Consider the following 21,283-nt stretch of genomic DNA (forward strand, 5'->3'; position numbering starts at 1 on the left):
ACCTGTGATCCATGAATATTTATTTATGGAGATTGTTAAATTTTATTTAATTCCATACATTTTACAGTCTTAAAACTGCTCATTAATGCATTTACCAAAGAAGACTATGCAGTTGGTTCACAATTATGGTGGAATAATTTACACTTTTCACCAAAAGAAGAAAGATCATACTTAATACAGTTGATTGGCATTTAATAAAACTATAATCAATTTGATTTTTTAATACATACTTCAAAGTACTGACATATCTGAACATGATTTAAGTTGATCAAAGCAGTCTCAACTTGGGCATAAGACTGTCCGTTCACAGTCCATTGAGATAGCTTTCCATCAATCACCAACCTCCGGTAAACATCTAAGCTCAGTTTCAGTGAGTTCTTTTCAGACTGGGGCTATGACACAAGGGGATATCAATGAGGCTGAATAAGGAATCACATAAAGCTTTTTGGATGGTGCCATCAGCAGCAGCTCTTTTCATCAGTGAAGTTTCCACTTGCTGAAGTTACGTTGTATTCACTTTGCGCAAGTCTCCATTGGTAAAGCACAGAAGAAACCCACTATATTTCCATTGCCACCAATTATTTTAATTTCATTCCTGAGATACAGTTACTGGGCCAACATGATATAATATGGAAACTGTATGTCCAAATCAGAGACTTTGGGCATGGGAAGACATCCTTGCTCTTATCTGTCTCCATCTTATAAAACAACTTCTCTGAGAGCCTGACAACTATCCAACATGGAAGCAGTCAATCTGAAACTCTTACTCCTCCTTCTTCCCTCCAAACTAAACTTCTCTAAGTCCGGTTCTGTTAATGGAGGGCTGCTTGTTTGTTCCCAGCTGCTCAGACCATGAAATAATCATACAGAAACAATATTATTTAAAACACTGGTTGGCCAATGACTATAGCATATTCCTAGAAAGCTCTTACATATTAAATTAATCCATTTCTATTATTTTATATTTTACCATGAGGCTTGTGGCCTACCGGCAAGGTTCCAACTAGCAGCTTGCGTCTTTCCCCTCTGGCAGCTCCATGGTGTCTCCTGACTCTGCCTTCTTTCTCCCAGAATTCAGTTTAGCTTACCCACCCACCTCTGTTCTGTCTTGCTATAGGCCTAACGCAGTTTCTTTACTAATCAATGGTAATCACAGCATACAAAGGAGAATCCCACATCATGGTCCCAACTACACATTATAAGAAGTAAAACCTAATAGTGGTACTCCAAATTTGGGAAAATGTCATACAGTTAAAATCTCCTTATGATGTCCAGTTTGATATTTGCAAAATAATTTTGATATATTAAGTTATAATTCTAAAAAGTTATAAAAGTAATAATAAAATATTGTACTAACATGTAAGTAGACTGTATTAGTGACAATGTTGAAATGGACAAGAATGTTCAGGCCTTTGATGTAGAACATTTAAATAAGGTAATTCTACCATAACTATAACTTACTCATTTTATTTCACCAGTATTCACTAATAGTTTATCGTATAACCTATAATACTTAAAATCATGATATAACACACATTACTTTAAAATTAATGAACTTTTTATTTTCAGGCCTTCTAACTTGATCATAAATTTATACCAGACATCACCACATTAGTTTGAAAGAACGAGACAAAAGGCAAAAGATCTGCAGTAATATCCCATTCCACAAAATAGAACTTTTATACATCTTGTTTAGAATCTATAAGGAAATTACAGGCATTATAAAAATACTACAAACTGTCTATTCTTTATTTGAATTCCAGGAATATGATATAGTTCCCAGTATCAAGGGATGCATTGGTAAGTATGATCTAAAGTCATAGTCTTCTCAGTTATCAAGAATAAAGATTCTAGAGGCTAGAGAGATGGCCCAGTGGTAAAAAGCAATTACTGTTCTTACAGAGGTTCGAGGTTCAATTCCCAGCACTCACAAGGCAGCTGAAAACTATCTGTAGCCCCAGTTTCAAGGGATCCAATGCCCTCTTCTGGCCTCTTTCAGAGAACTAGGCATGAATATGCATATGTGTATGTGCACAGATATATACAATTTAATCAAAACACTGATACACAGGAAAAAATGAATTTGAAAGAGACAAAAGAGTAATATTTTTAAAATCAGAAATAACAGTAGCAAAGTCACCTAAACTTCTTCTAAAAAGCAACCGTGGAATAGAAACTGATAACAAAATTTAAATCTTTTTCTTTTTAGGAAAGTTAAGTCTTATTTCTAATTACCCTAAAACTTCCTAGATGCTGTTAGCCAAACTGCAAAATAAGAGTCAAACACAATGCAAAAAAATAAAAAATAAAAAAAATAAAAGAAGGCTTAAGAACAAGCTATATTTTGATAATAGGCAGGTAAACTGTTACTAGATTCTCTATGGAGTTCTCAAATGCAAGTCAAATGCAAATTTACGAGTCAATCATATATTCCGAGAAAACCATCTTGGCTTTCTGAAACTTGTCAGGCCATTCGCTGGCATGCCTCATCAAAAACTTATAGGTATATTGAGCAAAAAATATGAACACCCACAAAAATTGTGACAGACAGTTCAAGACTGGCAGGACTTGCCATTGGTCTTCAGTAGTTTATAATCCAGAAGTTAGACAAGCAAGTAAGCAGATTAGATTTCAGTTCTTAGGAGTGAAACGCACAGCATTCTACAGAGGCACCTGATACAACTGTGGCTGATTCACGTGGTCAACCCAACATGGCCTCCCCAGCATGGCTGACTCTATGTTGCTGGTGCAGTAGAGAAATAAGATGGAGCTTGAGCGGGTTTCTCAGAGTTAATGAGGTCTTGGTGGGCCCCTGAGAACATCAGGGTAGTCTAGTAGAGAAGGGGCTATATCACACTTACAAATGAGTAGAGACTACAGATCTGGGAGATTCTGGAAGCCAACAGAAACTAGAAAGGAGACGAGGAGATCATTAGAATTTAATCTTTTAGGCTGGACTGTACATGATCCTCTCTCTGCAGGACAAGAAAGAATAATTGCGGGATAAGATGGAGAGCAATCATGTGATCATGCGTGTATTTTGAAAAGAGATGTACCTAGAATTAGAACAAGGTAGTCAAAAGCTAAAATAAAAGCCCAAAGTTAGAAAACTGAAGCATGAAGAACTGCTTCAAGTGAGGAAACCAGTCGGGAATGGACAGCAGTTAGGATGGCGCAAGGGAGGGATGATTATCTGCTTGTTTTTGTTGCTTTACTTTAGCTGTTGAGGAGGTGATAATGAATGCATGCACAGAAGCTGCTGATAATGCATTAGAGTAGAGAAAGAGGACACGGAGGGACAGGAGAGCTGGTGTGGTCAGTTTTAATCTGCGGCTCTTGTGGATCTGTAAAGCTCTAGGGAGGAGGGTCCAGCAAAGAGCTGGTTAGTAAAGAAAGAAGGAATCGCAGGGCAGTGGTGGCGCACGCCTTTAATCCCAGCACTCGGGAGGCAGAGGCAGGCGGATCTCTGTGAGTTCGAGGCCAGCCTGGTCTACAAGAGCTAGTTCCAGGACAGGAACCAAAAGCTACGGAGAAACCCTGTCTTGAAAAATCCAAAAAAAAAGAAAAAAGAAAAAAAAGAAAGAAGGAATGCACTGAAGATTTCCTATCACAAGGTCCCATGAAGTGGGGGAGCATATATAAGGTATGTGGATGTGCATGCTTGCGTGTATGCATGCATGTACATCTGCATGTAAGTGGATGGTACCTAAGAGTGCAGAAGTTAGTGTCAATGGATGTCTTACTCTATTTCTCTCCACCATTTTTTGGAGACAGTCTCTCAGACAGTAGAGAGCTTACTAACTGACTAGACTAGCTAACCAGAGTGCTCCATGGATCGGCCTGTCTCTACATTCTTAACAGTGGAGTTATAAATACATGTTACCACATTGAGCTTTTCATATTTGTGCTAGGAATCTGAACTCTGGCACTCATATTTGGACAGTGGCTGTTTTACTGATTGAGCCATCTCCCAGGGCCCTCAAGTTATTTATAAGAGGTATTAATCTTAATGAATACTTAATGAAGCATACAATAGTACATCATGATATGTGTTTTTATCATCCTCCACACTCTGCAAATAAGGATGGGTCTAAATAATTTCTCCATGTTATAATATATTTGCCAGTAATGGCTGACCTTACAGCTCAAGCCTTTACCTACCAATACTATGTTGTATTATGAAAAATCCATTACAGATTTTAGAGCAAGATAAAAGTGTGTTCAGTTCTAATCTCTGGGTCTTAACCGCAGTTTGATCTTAACACTGAACAATGTTTTCATCTGTGAAACGGTAGCCTTTAGAATTATGTTGCAGGGATATGGTGAAGATCAAGAAGAATGTATGGAAAATGCTGGATGGAGCACACATTCATCTTAAATTATACTTGTTATCGTATCCATCCTCAAAATTTTCATGTTATGAACTGCAATTTTATCACATTTATTCTATATTTTAATAAATGCTACTCTTTTCAGAAAGTTTTGAGAATCAATACATTGCACATGATTTAAAGTTATTTAATGACAATTCAAATATGAGTTATTTTATTTGAAATGGAATAGTCTTAGTTTTTTTGACTTGTGCATCATGATGGATGACATAACACTAACTGCCCCTTTGTCAGACACAGTGGAATGGAAAGAAAGCCATGGACGTGGAGTCAAAAGGTCACCCAGAAGTTTCAAATTTGCAGCATCCAGCCACAACAGCATGAGAATTCATTACCACTTCTCAGTATCCATCTGCACACCTTTGAGATGAACAGACTGGTCTATGTGTGCAAAGTTTAAGCTCAGAAAATGAAGCTATGCCAGAAGCTACAGAGATCACTCTAGATATTTGATTCTTACAACTGGCTGCACAGTAGCATTGCTGAGAACTTGAAAAAAAAATAGTTATAAAAGTGCAACCCAGAAATACCACTGAAAGGAAACCTGTGATATTGTAAACACAATTCATAAATTCTGTGCATTATTTATTCAAAGGTGATTCAAAACCTTTAGTAACACATTAGCCTCATGAATGTGTGTATATATACACCTTAACATGAGGCTAAGGTGTAAATATATATATATATATATATATATATATTTAACATATATGTGTGTGTGTGTTGTCCTTAACATCAACTTCATTAAACAGACATTCTGTTATATATATATATATATATATATATATATATATATATATATATATATATGTATGGTTAGAGGAAGGAAAGGAAAGTGGGAAAATGATATAATCATATTATAAATTTTTAATTTAAAAAGGATTAGAAAATAAAGTAGATAATCTTTCTCGTGTGTAAATCTTCCCTAAAGTAACTGATGAATGAGCCATCTTCTCTCAGACTCTACTCTCTTTAATACCTTTGTGTCCCCTGCAAACTCCAACTCCTCATTCTCTAATAGTATGTGAATACCGAACACGCATGCGTGCACATGCGCACACACATACACACACACACTCAAGTTTAAATTGAAACACACTTCTCTCAGTTGACAGCATCATTCGCTGTTGACATCCAGGCCACATGATCACTCTCACAGAAATCTGATCCCAGCAAGAGCTACAAACAGACAAAGGCATGTGGGAGAAAGACAGTCATCATGAGGACCATAATCCATTTGCTAGATAGAGTTCTAGCAATACATATTTAGATTCAATAACCAATACTTTTGGAGACTGTTTGAAACTGTGGCTAACAGTTTTCTCTATGAAATCAGAGAGTTTCAAGACTCTCATGTCTACTGCTTGATTCTAAGTTTCACAGCCTTTGGAATGCTCTTCATGTGTTTCTTATGATGCTATAGGAAATGAGTAGTGTTATAATCATATAATGAAATCACATTTAGGCAATCTCAAGAAATAAAATTTAACACATACATATACGTGTATTTTTACTTATCTTCTGGAAAACAAATTAAATCATTTTAGAACAGCAGTTTCTACAAAAACACACATTGCTATTTTTTTAACCTGAAATATACTGCACACATCATTTCTATTGCTACATTGTCATACACAAGCATCTTATCCTCCGTTGTCCCTGGGAAATCTTAGACTTTAAGGACAAACATGATTGTACAAGCTGAGGAGGAATAGCTCCCCATGTGGAACACATTCTTGGCGATATCCATGTCTTCTTCTTCCCTGTGACCTCACTAGTTGCCTGTGTGCAGAACGACTAGGGTGGCAATGTCCAGCAGTCTATGCCCCAAGTGGCACACAATAAAGAATTACTGTCACTTGAGACCCTACTAATAAGGCAAGAGGAGAAACCAGATTAAGTATCTCCCTACAGGAAGACAGAATCTTAATAGGATTGTTACCAAGCTGCCACATTCTTGATCCCGATAAATCTAGGAAAATAAGGAAAGCCCCTGAGGACTGTGGTTTTCATCCATGAGATGAGCAATTGGCATGCTAATAATATCTTCTTTCCTCTTATGGTCCCAATAGCCAACAACATATAAACCATCCAGCAGTTTTGGAAGCAAGCATAACAAAGGAAGTGCATAAAATTGTTCAGACTGTCTAAACACACAGCATGATTTCAACACCCTTGTCTTCCAACCTCAGACTCTCCAAGTGGAGCATCAAGGGAGACATCAAGATGTGACATCACCATTAAGCAGGAACAGCACACATTGCCAAAGGCCTATTTTATGGCCTTATAAGAGAATTCAAAAATCAACACAGCATATTCTACCCCAAACCTTACTGCAGACAGTAGATTCGTGTCTACAAGTCTTTTGAGGGTAGTCTTCCCATCTTGCTTTAGAGCAGAACTGAGGTTTAAAGTAAGACTTACTGATTGCTCATTTAGGTCCTGGGTGTCGTCCATGTGGTTCTCTCGCTGCTCTTGCCACGCCCACGTAGAAGCAGCTTCCTTTAATTCAAAGCTGAAGATCTAAAACAAAGAAAAGGTGGAAATAGGAAAAGTAAAGTTCATTTTTATTCATTGGCAAACCCATCACAAGCACATAAAGATTTAGCAAGATAGTTGGCAGTATGCAGGATATAGGAGAACCTCTGATGAAAGAATGAGTTGCTAATTTTATTTCCATATTTGCATAAATAATGATCTTGTAAATAATATCATGGCAGAACTGGTATACGGCTTCTCAGTCATGGTTCAGTTAAAGGAAAATACAGGTTTCAAAAAACAATTAATATGCCATTTTGATTAGACAAAGAAATGGGAACTGCATTAATCACTACTGTATAATATAAACTGATGAAACAATGTGTTTTAGTATTGTTGTTTTTGGAATGAGAAAATGTGTCTAAATTATTAAATGGTCATTTTCTTTTCTAAAGAGCTGATTTGGGGGCCCGTGACAAAACTTGATGGTACAAGTGCAAGGTCCTAAGTTTGACCCTAAGAACAGAAAAAGATACTATGTTTCAAAATACAAAGTTTCTAAGAGATGGGGAAAATAATTATTTTAAGATAGATAAGTAGGAAGAGAAGTTTTGTATAAACTACAGTGACACAATCAGCTAATTACTCAAATGATAATTAATCTTTAATCATCTTTACTTCATACCATATGATACTTTTTCCCCAGCCAAGCAGACATGGAGTTTTTAGACCCCAAATACAGGAAGATTTTATAATAGTAGCAATATAAGACAACACCAAAAAAGCCAATGTTTTCCCCAAATTCTAATCATTCTTCTGACAAACAAGTATGCAAGGCCAAGTAATAAAAAAAAAAACATTAAATGGTTTTATAAAAACAATTTAACACAGTGAAAACTGAGTTTTTCAAATAGATTCTCCAAGACCTCCATGGCTTATTCTACCGTCATTAAGTTTAGATGCCAGAATACTGCCTATAAGAGAAAACAGGGTTGGTCTGTCCTTCTCTGAGCTGCCCACAGCGTCTAGCTCAGTGTTTCACGTGTTGACTAGGTCAGTGACAAATGCAGCCCCCAGGAGGCATGTGGTGATGCCAACAAAGAATGGAAGGAAACAGATGATGTTAAAAATTAGTCTCATACACAGGGCTCTTTGAGGAAGAGCCTGTTCTACTCCAGTTTCCTGGGCATCTTGCTTTATGGTAGGACAATAAAACACAAATGCAGAAACACTACTAAGTGGACTGCTTTAACTAGTCACAAAACTCAGTGTTGCAAATTAGTCTATAATTCCCTCTTAGGAAAGTTATCACTGATGCCAGTTAAATGCATTTATTTTCAAACAAATCTGTTGTGTCAAATTTCTAAGACTGTAGTAGCCAAGAACCATGAGCTGGGTAATGCAGAGCAGCCATTTATTCTGAAGCATTCTATGAACCAAAAGGCCTAAACCAAGATTCTGGCAGACCTATGTTCCCTCTGGAGACTGTAGAAAAACAAGGCACAGCCTCCCTGTCCCAAACCTTGGCTTCTGGTGGTTACAACAATTCTTGGAATTCTGTCGATTACAGATGCATCAGTTCAGGGTCTACCTCATTACCACATGGCATTCTCATTCTCCTTGCCGTTTTCTTCCAATGGGATGTGCGTGTGTGCATGTGTGTACGTGTGCCTCTGTGTGGTGTGTGTATGTGTGTGTCTAAATTTTCCTCTATAAGTACAACAGTCACAGGCTCAGGACCCATCCAAATAATGTAAGAGCACATCTTCACCTGGGTAAGTCTACAAAGACCCTAACTCTAAATAATATAGCACTCACAGGTTTCAGGCTTAGGACTTAAGCATATCTTTTAGGCCCCAAAATTGACATATTCAGTTACCACAATGAAATTACTTTAAGTATGTGATCACAATGCTTAAATATTATATATCCAGAATATCTGCATGCAGAAGAAACTGAAGAAATTGATTATTGGGAAAGATGAAATGATCTTTCAGAGGACCACTATATCAGGTTCTCTTAACACCTTGAACAAAATTAAAGCTAAGACATCAGGACACACACTGGCACAGAAGGGAATTAAACAAAAGCTCCTCCTCCCCCCCTTTTTTCGGTTAACCACCAGTTTAAAATCTACTTAGTATTTAGTTGGGGAGTTATTCTTGTAAGTGTTCCATGTCACAACATGATGCCTTGCTTTTTATTTCCTTGAAATTTAGATTAACTGTTTCTTTGCTTGAGGTTTAATGCTAACACTATTTTTTTTCTTTGCCAAACTCACTCAGGTCCTAAAATATTATGAGCCTAGTGATTCTATATTATTGAACCACACTAAATTCACTTGACTAATTGCAGGCACAGTATAATTTTTACATCATAATTTACCAACTTTTGTTATACTAAATCCTTTAACATTTAGTTTTCACAAATACACGAGAAAAAGATGAGAACACTCCTCGAGTCAAGTAAGAAAAGAATTAATGTTATAATAAAGATATAAAATTAAGGGCTAATAGTAACCTCATGCCGTTTTATGAGGTGAGAATCTAGATGCCTGTTCTATCCTAGGCTCCTCTTCCAGAAAGTTAAATTTTAGACAGGAATAGCAGGAGACTCACACATTCTGGGGTTATTTCTCCTACAGTTACATTTTTAAGAGATATAGACAAGTAATCAAATCCTTTATGCTGGCACTTATGTAGAAGAGAGCTATTAATTCATAGGTCTTAAAAATTGTAGTAAAAATTAATAATCCTTTTAATTCAAACACATAATCTTATATGTGTTTATATGTGTATATAATGTTAAGAATTCTTAGAAACATTTAAGACAATGTGGGCTGACCCAGGTAGTAGGGATCAAGGACTCTTCAGCTCTATTGAATGAATAAAGGAGATTTTCCTAATCTGTCTCGCTAACAAACTTCCAATAAAAAAGAGATTGTCCAGCTAGAAGAAACATCAATATGAAGAGCATGGATTTCATCTCTGCACAGGATGACAGGAGCCAAGAACAGGAGCTGCACATGGGGAACACTACACCTCTAGACTGTACACACAGGTGGCAATGCATTGCCAGCATTGAAGCCCAACACCTGGGCTTTGTCACTGACTTCCTGCATAGCCTTTTCTCATTCAAGGAATCACCAACAATCAACAATTAAACTACATTCCAGAGTCTGCTCAAGTCACACACTACCTCCTCTCCTCTGCGTCAAAAGAAGAGATGAAGCATCATAGGCATTTACCTGGATAGAAGCATCAGCTTTGTCCTTCACTACTGTTTTCTGAATGTCACATGTTACACACAGCCAGACTAATAAAGTTTTACACTATGTGTCTGCTTTGACTCTTTAAAATGTCTTTAGAACTTTACTCCATCCTTCAGACAAACCAGGCATCCTTTTATCGCTCTGATTTGCATCAGTACCAGTCTCTATCTTTAAGGATAATTCTGCCAAAAGATCCTTCAAAGGATTACCAGGGCTCCTGGACAGTGGCTCCCTGGAGACCTTGGTCTGAAACCAAAGTCTGGAACTATAACTAGAGTAGCTAGGAGAATGCAAATACAGATGAAACTCTATGCATCTCTCACTGTAGAAAAAAAAAGAGGACAAAGAAGGGATCATTTGTTTCCTTACCAATGTTCCACTCCTAGTGAAACTTTAGGAAAAGATTTAGACCACACACTACCCAAGCTTTTGCTCCAGCTGTGTTCAGACACTGGGAGGTGGAATTAAATACTTGAATGATACATCATATTGGATACATCCAGCCCCAATGATGTAGGTAGGATGTTTGCACTTAAGACAGTTGTCTGGGTCAAGGGAAGACAGTCCTAAATTATATTATGACATCAAGACAGTTTATCTGTGGATCGGCATTCAGACTTTCAAACTCCAAGTAAATGTTCAGAAACATATTTTGAGAAAAAAATTAAAGTTTGTAACCAGACATGATGATACGTACCTCCAACCTCAGCACTAAGCAAGCTGAGGCAGGAGGATTGAAAAATTGAGGCCATAAAAATTTGTCTCAAATGAATAAAATAAAACCATAATTAAGACCCACTCACACAGGAGTATATTATATACATATACTGTATGCTCCTTACACAGACCTATATTCAACTTAAGCCACCAAAGAATTTCTCCAGGGCTTATCCTGTTGTATCAAATAAATTCTATCTAATGATGCATTTTGCTTAGGATTTGAGCCTTGAAAAATATCAAGCTAGTCTTCCTTCAATGGCAAATGTAGAACATGAGAGCTTTTTACACTTACTTGGGGAAAACTTATTTGAAGGGAGAGACAGAAAAAGTTCAACCAGAAAGAAGAACAAGAGCGAAGCTTGAGAGAAGCTCCTGGCAACTTGACCAACCGGGTGTTATTGGACCTGATTCTCACTCTTCCTAGGGTTTCATTAACTGTCCTCACAATCTTCAATTAAATGGCCTTTATTGTTCAAGTTTCTTCGTGTAAAACCACAAGTAGGAAGACAGTCTAAGAATTTACATTTTCACCCCATTATTGAGAATTATAGCTGTGAGCAGCTGTCCAGAAAACAAAACTGCTTCCCACCTTTTGTACACCCAGTTACCGACAGGCCTTCCACCTTTCAATAATGGGCCGTAAGGCTGGGTGAGCCACTGGCTGGCTCCCACTGCCTGGGCAGCCTGCCTGAGAGGGAAGCCAATAGCACAAAGAACACCTAGCTCTACTTCTGTGGCCAAATGCTCGGAGAGGTGAAGAAGAGCGTACTGGGGCTGTTCACATGACTCTGTTCTCTGCCCATAAAAAAGAAAAACAGTAGGGGTGTCCAAGAAACAAGTCTAGGTGAATAGTAACAAGTACCTTGTTTGACTTCATGTCCTTCAGTGGAGCCAAGGCTACAAACTACAGGCTGAGCTATTTTGAACTGTTTATAAAGACAGCACATGGACTTTGCAAAATCATCCATGTAACCCAAAAAAGTTTCATAATATGGGATTATGGGGTTATGACTGGGTGCATGGCTCAAGGTTAGAAGACCTGCCTAGCATATGCAGAGGTTGCTGCGTTTGAATCCCAGTCCCACTAAACAATAGTGGTGGTGGAGATGGTGATGGTGGTGGTGACAGTGGTAGTGATGGCGGTGGCAGCAGAGGTGGTGGTGGTAGTGCTGGTGATGGTGGTAGTGGTAGTGGTGGTTATGGCCGTGGTGGTCATTGTTATGATACTGTGCCAGAGGGAACTTTGTGGGTTGGGTCCAAGGAGTCCAATGGCAGGTGAGAGACAGACACACTATGCAGACTGTGCTCAAGTAGAGAGTTCTATTGAGAGGAACGAAGTGAAGGGAGAAAGAAAAGAAGTGGAGAGAGAGAGAGAGAGAGAGAGAGAGAGAGAGAGAGAGAGAGATGATATGGGAGTGATTTCTTTCTAATCTGTTGCTTTCATTGGTTAATTAATAAAGAAACTGCCTAGGCCCATTTGATAGGCCAACCCTTAGGTGGGTGGAGTAAACAGAACAGAATGTTGGGAGAAAGAAGCCGAGTCAGGAGTCACCATGATTCTCCCACTGGACACAGACACAGGTTAAGATCTCCCTGGTAAGCCATCTCGTGGGGCTACACAAAATATTAAAAATGGGTTAGATCAATATGTAAAAACTAACCAATAAGAGGCTGGAACTAATGGGCCAGGCAGTGTTTAAAAGAATACAGTTTCCGTGTAATTATTTCGGGTAAAGCTATCCGGGTGGCGCAGCCCAGCCCGCTGCTCCTAACACAATGGGGGGGTGGGGGGAGAAATGGGCAGGAGCTGGGGAGAGAGAAGAGGAAGAGAAAGAAGAGACAAAGACAAAGACAGAAAGAGAATCTTGATCCAGAAAAATCCTTGATCCTTCATCCTTGACCTATGCTGTCTTCACACTTACTTGAACACACTCTCCAAATCATCTTCCCTTCTCTCATACTGAGTCCTCTCTCCCCACCTGTATTCAACAATTATATTGATGAGAGTGTTTTGTCTATCTTGCATTAATGCAGCTGACTCCCCTGCAAACTGGCAGAGGAGAAAATATTTGAGACAGAAATATTATTTGCATTGTATTTTGAGATTGTGTGAAAATTTCTTTCAAAACCATAAACCACTTTGATCACTAGAGGTATTGGAATAAATTCTCTACTCATATTTTGCTGTTCGCATACTAAATAAATGCATTTTTACATTATTTACAGTAGATCAGTATCTATGCACTTTCTCACAGAAACACAGTGACATCTGATTCTGTTCAATTACAAATCTTATACCAGCCAGTATTTCCAGGCACTGTACCAGTCTTACACAAATGTATTTAGATCACTGTATGCAGTCATCGATCTTAATAATCCTAGATAAACTTTAAAAATTGAAAAATAACTTTGGTAACTCATTAGTACTCATTGTTTTTAACTTTGTCATTCTATACATAAATTCAAAATGTGATTTATTTCTTTAATGCCAAGATAGTGAGTGAAACAATCAATAATAGAATGGATGTAAGAGAAAGAAAACAATTATTTATCATTATATTTTGATTGTCTTAAGCCCTTAATAAAAGATGAAATCTGACACCATCATGGGAGTGACACATCATGGGATTTCTGAAACATGATATGAGCAACATGTGGAATTAAGAGGCTATCTGGAGGTTTGCGGTGTTGCAGGTGAGAAACCAGGGGAACTCAGAAGGATGTCTTAGCTTGGTGTGGGACAATGGTCTATATTTTGTCAATTATATTTTAAATAAATGCTGATTGACCAGTAGCCAGGCAGAAAGTATAGGTGGGACAACCAGGCAGGAAGTAGAAGCAGGGTGATGAGAACAGGAGAATTCTAGGAAGAGGAAAGCTTGGTCTGCAGTCCTGACCCAGCCACAGAAGAAGCAAGTTGTGACTACCTCGCTGAATAAGGTACTGAGACAAGTGGCTAACATAGACAAGAATAATGGGCTAATATATGTTATGAGTTAATAAGAAGCCTGAGCTAATGGGCCAATCAGTTTATAACTAATGTAGTTCTCTGTGTCATTTCTTTGGGACTTAACGACTGCGGGGACCAGGCAGGACAGAAATCCGGACAACATTAGCTAAAAGCAGACTGAATAAGACAACATGAGGGAAGATATGAGAGAGAAATTAATAGGACACAGAGAGGACTTGAATATCACTGAAAAGTCGGATAAGACTTTCAAGGGTAACAGGAGTCATGATTAACTGGTCACACCTAAGAACTGAGAGGACAAACTGTGTTTATATTTACATTTGCTAAGTCATTATCTTCACTGATGCAGATGAGCAAGCAGCTAAGACAAGAAGCTATGAAATAACTGTGTGAAACCCTTGCTATTTTGACTGCAGAAAGGCTACAAAACCTCAGACCACCCTCTAATGCAACAAGGAGGCAGACCGTGCAACAAAGCCTTTGGGGAAGGAATAAAAGAAAGTGATTAAATGAGATAAATCAAAAGCTCAACCTTACAGAAATGTACATTCTAAAGTTTTACTTCATGGCATGAAAACCTCATACTGGAAAAACAAAACCGAGACTGACCTAGAGGCCTAAGACCCCAAGACTGTGGGGAAGCAAGGTCAAAACTGATCCACAGGAAAGAAAGGATTCTAAGAAAAATCTATTAAAATATCATAAACTACACAAGGAAACAAATACTAAATGCAGCAATAAAGTAGCAGTCAATCAAGACTTCAAACTGGAGAGTAAGCTCAATAAAGCATCTTAGAACTATCATTGACATGGTTAGGAAAAGGAGAAAGAGAAACAAAACTGAGGGACTCACATATTAAAAACAAACACACAAATTTGGGAAGGAACCATAAAAATGTTCTCTAAAATATATGCATTAAGGGCTGGAGAGATGGTTTGGTGGTTAAGAATATTCGCTGCTCTTAAAGAGGACCCAAGTTTGCATCCCAGAGTCCTCAGTATGGTTCAACCTATAACTCCAGTTCTAGGAGCTCTTATGTGCTCTACAGCCTCATGGGAAGCAGGCATATGATGGAGGAATTACTTTCATTTAATAAAGAAACTGCCTTGGCCCATTTATAGGCCAGCCCTTAGGTGGGTGGAGTAAACAGAGAGAATGCTGGGAGAAAGAAGCCGAGTGAGGAGTCGCCATGATTCTCCCACTCCAGACAGACGCAGGTTAAGATCTTTCCTGGTAAGCCAGCTCGTGGTGCAACACAGAATATTAGAAATGGGTTAGATCAATATGTAAGAGCTAGCCAATAAGAGGCTGGAGCTAATGGGCCAGGCAGTGATTAAAAAAATACAGTTTCCGTGTAATTATTTCGGGGCATAAGCTAGCCATGCGGGCGGCCGGGTGCCGGGGACGCAGCCCTGCCGCTCATATTACAACAGAGTGGCCCCCAACGTGCTAATGAACTCCACGTAAAACCTGAGAGGGCTTAAAAAGGACACAGAGAGAATTTAAGACACATGTACACACACAAAAAACTTTTTGTGTCTTGAAACAGGATCTCACTCTGCAGCTAAGCTGGCCTTCAATTCACTATCCTTTGGCCTCAGTTTCCTTCATCCTGACATTGCATGTACGTAACACTGTACCCAAGTACACTGAATATTTTTAAGAAAATAAACCAATGAATAAAATAGCCAATAGCCAAAAAGTCAGATATTACCAAAGAACAAATTTGTGAGATTTGTGAATTCGGCAACAAACTTCACAAGTATTCATTACTTTGTTGTCAAAGGCAACAAAAGCATAAAAAAAACTCTTCCTGTCAATTATTCCATAAAATCAGTTTCTCAGCAATTAAAGTTTGGTACCCATTAAACATAATTTTTATTAGGGTAGAAGTTCCCCCAAATAATAAAGTAAACATGAGATATGTGTTGCTGTAGTAAACTTGATTTACCTAATCCAAGCTATTATTTATTTGAATTTATTTGAATTGTATCTACAGTGAATACAAGCGACTATTGACTTTAGTATGATGTTGTTTAACTTACTAAATGTTGTTGAAACAGGGAAGATAGTCATAGTTTCCAGGAAAATTTGAGGATGTATTCCTTGGAAAAAAATTTCCATGTAGTATCAGAGTATAAAAAATTCATTCCTAAGGTGGATATGGTGGTACACACTTATAAGCTCAGAAGTGACGAAACAGTGACATTGGAATCACGGCAAGTTCAAGGCCAGTCTAGTCTATTTAGTGACTCTGAGCTACTCAGAGCTACATAGAGCTATCCTCTCTCTAGAAAGCAAAGCATCTTTGTATTCTGACTTTGTGATTGCATTCAAAGTAGGTTCACCCTGAGGGGAAAACTTGCCATTATAGTATCTACAAATTCAAAAGCTTCCTGAGCGCTAATGTTGTAAAAATTTAAAAAGTGATGTCTCAAATAAATGTGGTGTTATGATAACTCCACATGCTTCTCCATTGAATATTTGGACTTCAAGGAAATCTGGGGAGAGGGAGGAGGAGAGAGACAGGAAAAGAATGGAGAGGAGATAGGAGGAAGAAATGAGAGGGAGGGGAGAGGATATGGGTATACTGGCTAGTCTTATTTATGTCAACTTGACACAAACTATAGTCATCTGAGAGAAGGGAACCTCAATTGAGAAAGTGCCTCCTTAAGACTGGGATCTAGGCAGACTTGTAGGCCATTTTCTTAATTAGCGATTGATATTGGGGTCCAGTTCATTGTAGATGGGGCCAACCCTGGGCTAGTGGTCCTGGGTTCTATAAGAAAGTAGGCTGAGCAAGTCATGAGGAGCAATTGAGTAAGCAGCACCCCTTCAAAGCCTCTGCATCAGCTCCTGCTTCCAGGTTTCTTCCATTTGAGATCCTGTTCTGATTTCCTTTGATGATGAACACAGTGATTTGGAAGAGTTCGTCAAATAAATCCTTTCTTTTCCCAAGTTGCTTTTGGTCATGGTGTTTTGCCACAGCAACAGAACCCTAACTAAGACAAGAGAATACAGCTGTGAATGGAATGGGATTGGTTCAGCTGCAGCTCTTCATCTTGGAATTAAAAGGAACATAAGAAAGAAGTAGTATGAATTTACGGAATAATCATACGGTTCTGTAGATATACTACGTGAAGTTTCTTAGCTTCGGAGAACAAAGCCACCTCCTCTTCTCCTTCCTGGGTTTCAATTCTTCTCTGTGTTAGTGTAAAACATACATGTCAGAGCTTCCACTCCGCTCCGTCCACCGGAGCCACAAATCATAAACCAAATCTTGCTTTCACTCACTTGGCAGACTGCGAGATATTAAGAGCACGCACTCACCCACGCCGCCCCCTAAATCATGTTTTCCTTTCATACCCCTAGTTAGGCAGACCACATCTTTAATGAAATTTTTCTCTTAATACTTGGTTCCCAACAGAAATGACGGCAAATCCAGTCAACCACAAAGTGCAATTACCTAGGAAACGCATGAAATAAAAGGTAGATATGAACTAGGCCATAGTACATCATTATTTTTACATCACTCAATAACAAACTGACATTGTACTGATACAGGTCCACAGAAATTTATGCCCAAGTATTGCATTTATACTTAACCAAGTATGTGAAAGAAAGTCAATGGGTTGAAATAACAATAAATTTTCAAAGCAGTTAGAATGCTCCTTTGCAAAAGACCCTAAGGTTTAGTTAATTAGTTAGTTAGTCAGTTCACTTGAAACTAAATTGTTCTTTAGGAAATATAAAGGAAAAAATATACTCATATTTAAACTATAGGGAGGTTTGGTTTGCCTAGCACTTGGTTTTGTTTTATGCAATGTGTGCATTGGCATTTCAGGGGGTACAAATGGTCTTGGGTCCAACAAGCTTCCTGGGAGAAGAGTTTTCCAAGTATGGAGATGCTGGGCTCTGTTAGCAAGAGCCACAAAAAGGCAAGAAAACAAACAAGAAATGCTGCCTCTTCCCTCTCTTCCTGTAGGAGGACTGATGGTACCAGTGTTAGAGGGTGCTGTACCATGAGGTACGACATTCTATCTTTCTGAGAAGTTACTTAAGTGCCTTGCTGGCAATCGCCATAGAGAATAGAGAGGTGGGAACTTTCTGCTTGTATGAATGAAAAGACAAAGGCAGAGTAAACCTGGAAGATATTGGCTATAGTGGTAATGAAGGAGATTACACTAATGTGAGAACTTAAAATCAGAAAAGCCAAGGTCCCATTATCTGATATATGTAAAATAACATGTAAACAGGTGTGCACATAGAAAGAGACAGACGGAGAGGGGGATAAGAAAGTATAACGGGGATTAGTTGGAGGGAGGGAGGAGATCAAAAAGAAGAAAAGGGGAGAAGGAACACAGGGCAGTTGGAGAATAAATAAAAGCAAAGTATGATACACACCTATAATGATATCATAACCGATTACATTATTTTATGTTTTAATTTAAAAACGAAAAAGTAACAACTCAGCCAGCTTGAGTAAGGATTGCTATAATGTTGGTTAAATTTACCCTAAATTAACGCTTGGTCTTAGAGATGGGGACACTGGTCCCTCAGTGCTCTGCATGAGCACGAGCATCCCGTGGTCACCACTCTGCTCCATGCTACCCAGGGCGGCTTCTGCTACACTGCACTCCAGCACTTGACTGGGCTGGATGTGCAACTGAGGGAGGCTCCCATGCTACCTATGACCATTACTATGTCTCACTCTTGAACAACCCTTCTTATTTGTTCGATTCCCCAATTTATTTTTCATTGGTGGAGGGGGGATGAAATGTGCTTCAAGAAACAATACGTATGATACATAAACGCCAGATATCATACCTAATCTTTGTAACCAAAAGTTGGATCTTATAAAAACACCAATTCTTTTTCAATGTATGTATAAAGAAGGATGAATGGACAAATGGCTAAATAAGGGAAAACTTCTCAAAGGGCCAGGAAACGGAGCGTTTTAAGAAGTTTCAGACTGAATCAGGCAAACAGAATCCTAGATTTCTATGTTTGCCATGACTCAATGTATGGCTTTAGGAAAATCTTGTAATTTCTCCATATTTCAGTTTCTCACCCTATAAAAGGAATATATGGCTTGAAATTTAATTCTCTCACAGTGGGGAGAGTTTTGATTCAACATCTATAAAACGCTTTTTAGCTTCTCTGATTAATAGGCAAAATACTGTAATAGTTGTTATGTTATGCTTTCCAAGAAGTATAAAGGTAATAGCTAAGATCAATGTAAAATAATACTTTGAGAAACAAATATCAGTCATATTTATTGCCCTTCCATTCCATTTGCTAAGTAGTAAAAATTACTTCTGACAGGGAAAGTATCAGATTAATATTCAAGTGAGTAAACGCACAATCTTCATGGGCCGCTCCTACCTTGGAGCGAAGAGAATTGTTTTGTTTTTCCAGGCTACCCCGCATGTTTATATGGTAAAGTCAGGAATGCTGGGCATGGTTTTGAAGGCCTCCAGCGTATTCACTGGTTTCTGGCGTCCTAACGCACTCTACTCTTATAACCATAAAAGTACTCTTGAGTGCTTCTGGAAACATAGAACAAACCCTTAATCAATTTAAGAGTGTTTTAACTGCATACATGAAATTTCTTGGGAGGAAAATGTTAGCTATTCTACATACATGCCGTACTTAAGTTAGCAAGAGCACTCCTTCTCAGGGGCTCAGAGCGATCTCCCTACAGTAATATAACTTTCAGTTTTATGTGCATAAGTCCTAGTGAATCCCTTAGAATAACAGGAAATTCTGCAGGGGAAAAAAAACACAAAAACTGATAGCCATATTTTTCCAACACTGAAGGAATATGTTAGCTATTTTGAGTTGGATGGATCTTTAAAGGCTCTAGATAACCATTGAAAGTCAACTATAATCTTAATCAGAACTGTGGAAAATGAATTATCTGCATATAAAGAATCTAACATAAGAGTCCGTTCATAAAGAACAGCATTGATAAATGTTGTTTTAAATTTTGCATATTGATTGCATTCTGATAACCAAGATCAAGAAGTAATTTCTCATATTTGGATACATTAGTTTAATCTTGATATGGAAAAGATTATATTTTCAGATTTATAAATTGATGAATACAACATGGTTGATTGTTTCACACATACTAATATTATTAACATCCTCCAAATGAGGCAATCCACATTACTATCATATCTACATATTTATAAGTTAAACTTTTTTAAAATTATATGTATGATACTTTGGACCATGTCTGACACACAACAGATCCTAAATAAAGCAGTAACAATATAATTCCCCATAAGCTTTCCTCAATCATATCAATTGGAGACAACTCTAAATAATCTGATAAGGACACTGTTAAGTAAAAACTTTAATACAACATACACTGATATATATTTTATTACCAATTCAAGAACTATAAATATAAACAATGGATATTATGAAATTGAGCATAATATTCTTATCTTAACAGTTATATCTACCATACATTTTTGTTCTGTTTTGTCTTGTTTTGTCTTTCAAGAAAGAATTCCCTGTGTAACAGCCCTAGCTGTCCTGAATCTTATTTTGGTTACCAGACTACCTCGAATTCACAGAGATCTGCTTGCCTTTGCCTCCCAAATGATAGGATTAAAGGTGAGCACCACCACCACCACCCAGCAACCACACATATTTTTATGTGCATGGTTAAAAAGTTTATTTTTCCTAACCCTTGTACAATGAGCATATGTATCTCAAAAATCCAGTTTCATAAATATTCTTGTTAACCGAAATATCAATATTTACAATGCTAAAATATTTTTGCAGTTGGCTTTTCTGAGGGAGACCTCAGATCACACAGATGTGCAGTATAGCAAGCTTTCTCCTGATGTGCAGTATAGAAAACTTTTTCTCCAAAGCATCTTGTCAACCTTTGTGAAAAATGCACATATGCCTTCACCTACTAATCCCATATTCATCTTTTTCAACTATAGGAGAATTTGGCAAGCGTACAGAAAGCCATGTAAAGATCATCACCAAAGGACTGGAATTTAGCACACTGAGCTTCTATGAAGCATGTGCAGGCCCTGAATTTAACCCCAGCACAGAAAAAAAAAATAACTGAAACTCTTTTAAATAATAAAAACCTGGATGCAAATCCAAGTACATATGAGAGAGGGGCAGTTAGATTCTGAAACCATGTATACAGTAAATAGAAGCATTCAAAACTGTATATATGTACTGATATAGGGTCAGTGAAGTGGGGGGGGGATGTTCAAATTTCAATATAGCAAAAACAAGTTTTAAGAAAATCAATGAGTTTGCCTGGCAATAGAAATTTAAATAAGTTATATCTTCCTTTAGTTCTTTTATTTGTGTGTTTTATCAAACCCAAAAAAAAAAGTAAAAAATGAAGCAAACCAAGGAATACCTTACCTTGATTGGTAGAAAAGGAAAAGAGTACAAAATTCAATCTTTAC

General features: G+C 37.9%; 1 protein-coding gene across 3 annotated transcripts in view; it reads right to left on the bottom strand.

Moving 5' to 3' along the window:
- Nucleotides 1-21,283, bottom strand: part of Eya4 (EYA transcriptional coactivator and phosphatase 4) — a 251,764-nt gene that overhangs the window by 215,046 nt on the left and 15,435 nt on the right. For all 3 annotated transcript variants that reach the window (XM_057762406.1, XM_057762407.1, XM_057762405.1), the window contains exon 2: nucleotides 6,816-6,914. In XM_057762406.1, coding sequence (XP_057618389.1) covers nucleotides 6,816-6,848 — 33 coding nt within the window. In that variant the 5' untranslated portion in view covers nucleotides 6,849-6,914. The remainder of the gene's footprint in view (nucleotides 1-6,815; nucleotides 6,915-21,283) is intronic.

Source organism: Chionomys nivalis, chromosome 2 (genome assembly GCF_950005125.1).
Source record: "Chionomys nivalis chromosome 2, mChiNiv1.1, whole genome shotgun sequence".
Classification (NCBI taxonomy): Eukaryota; Metazoa; Chordata; class Mammalia; order Rodentia; family Cricetidae; genus Chionomys; species Chionomys nivalis.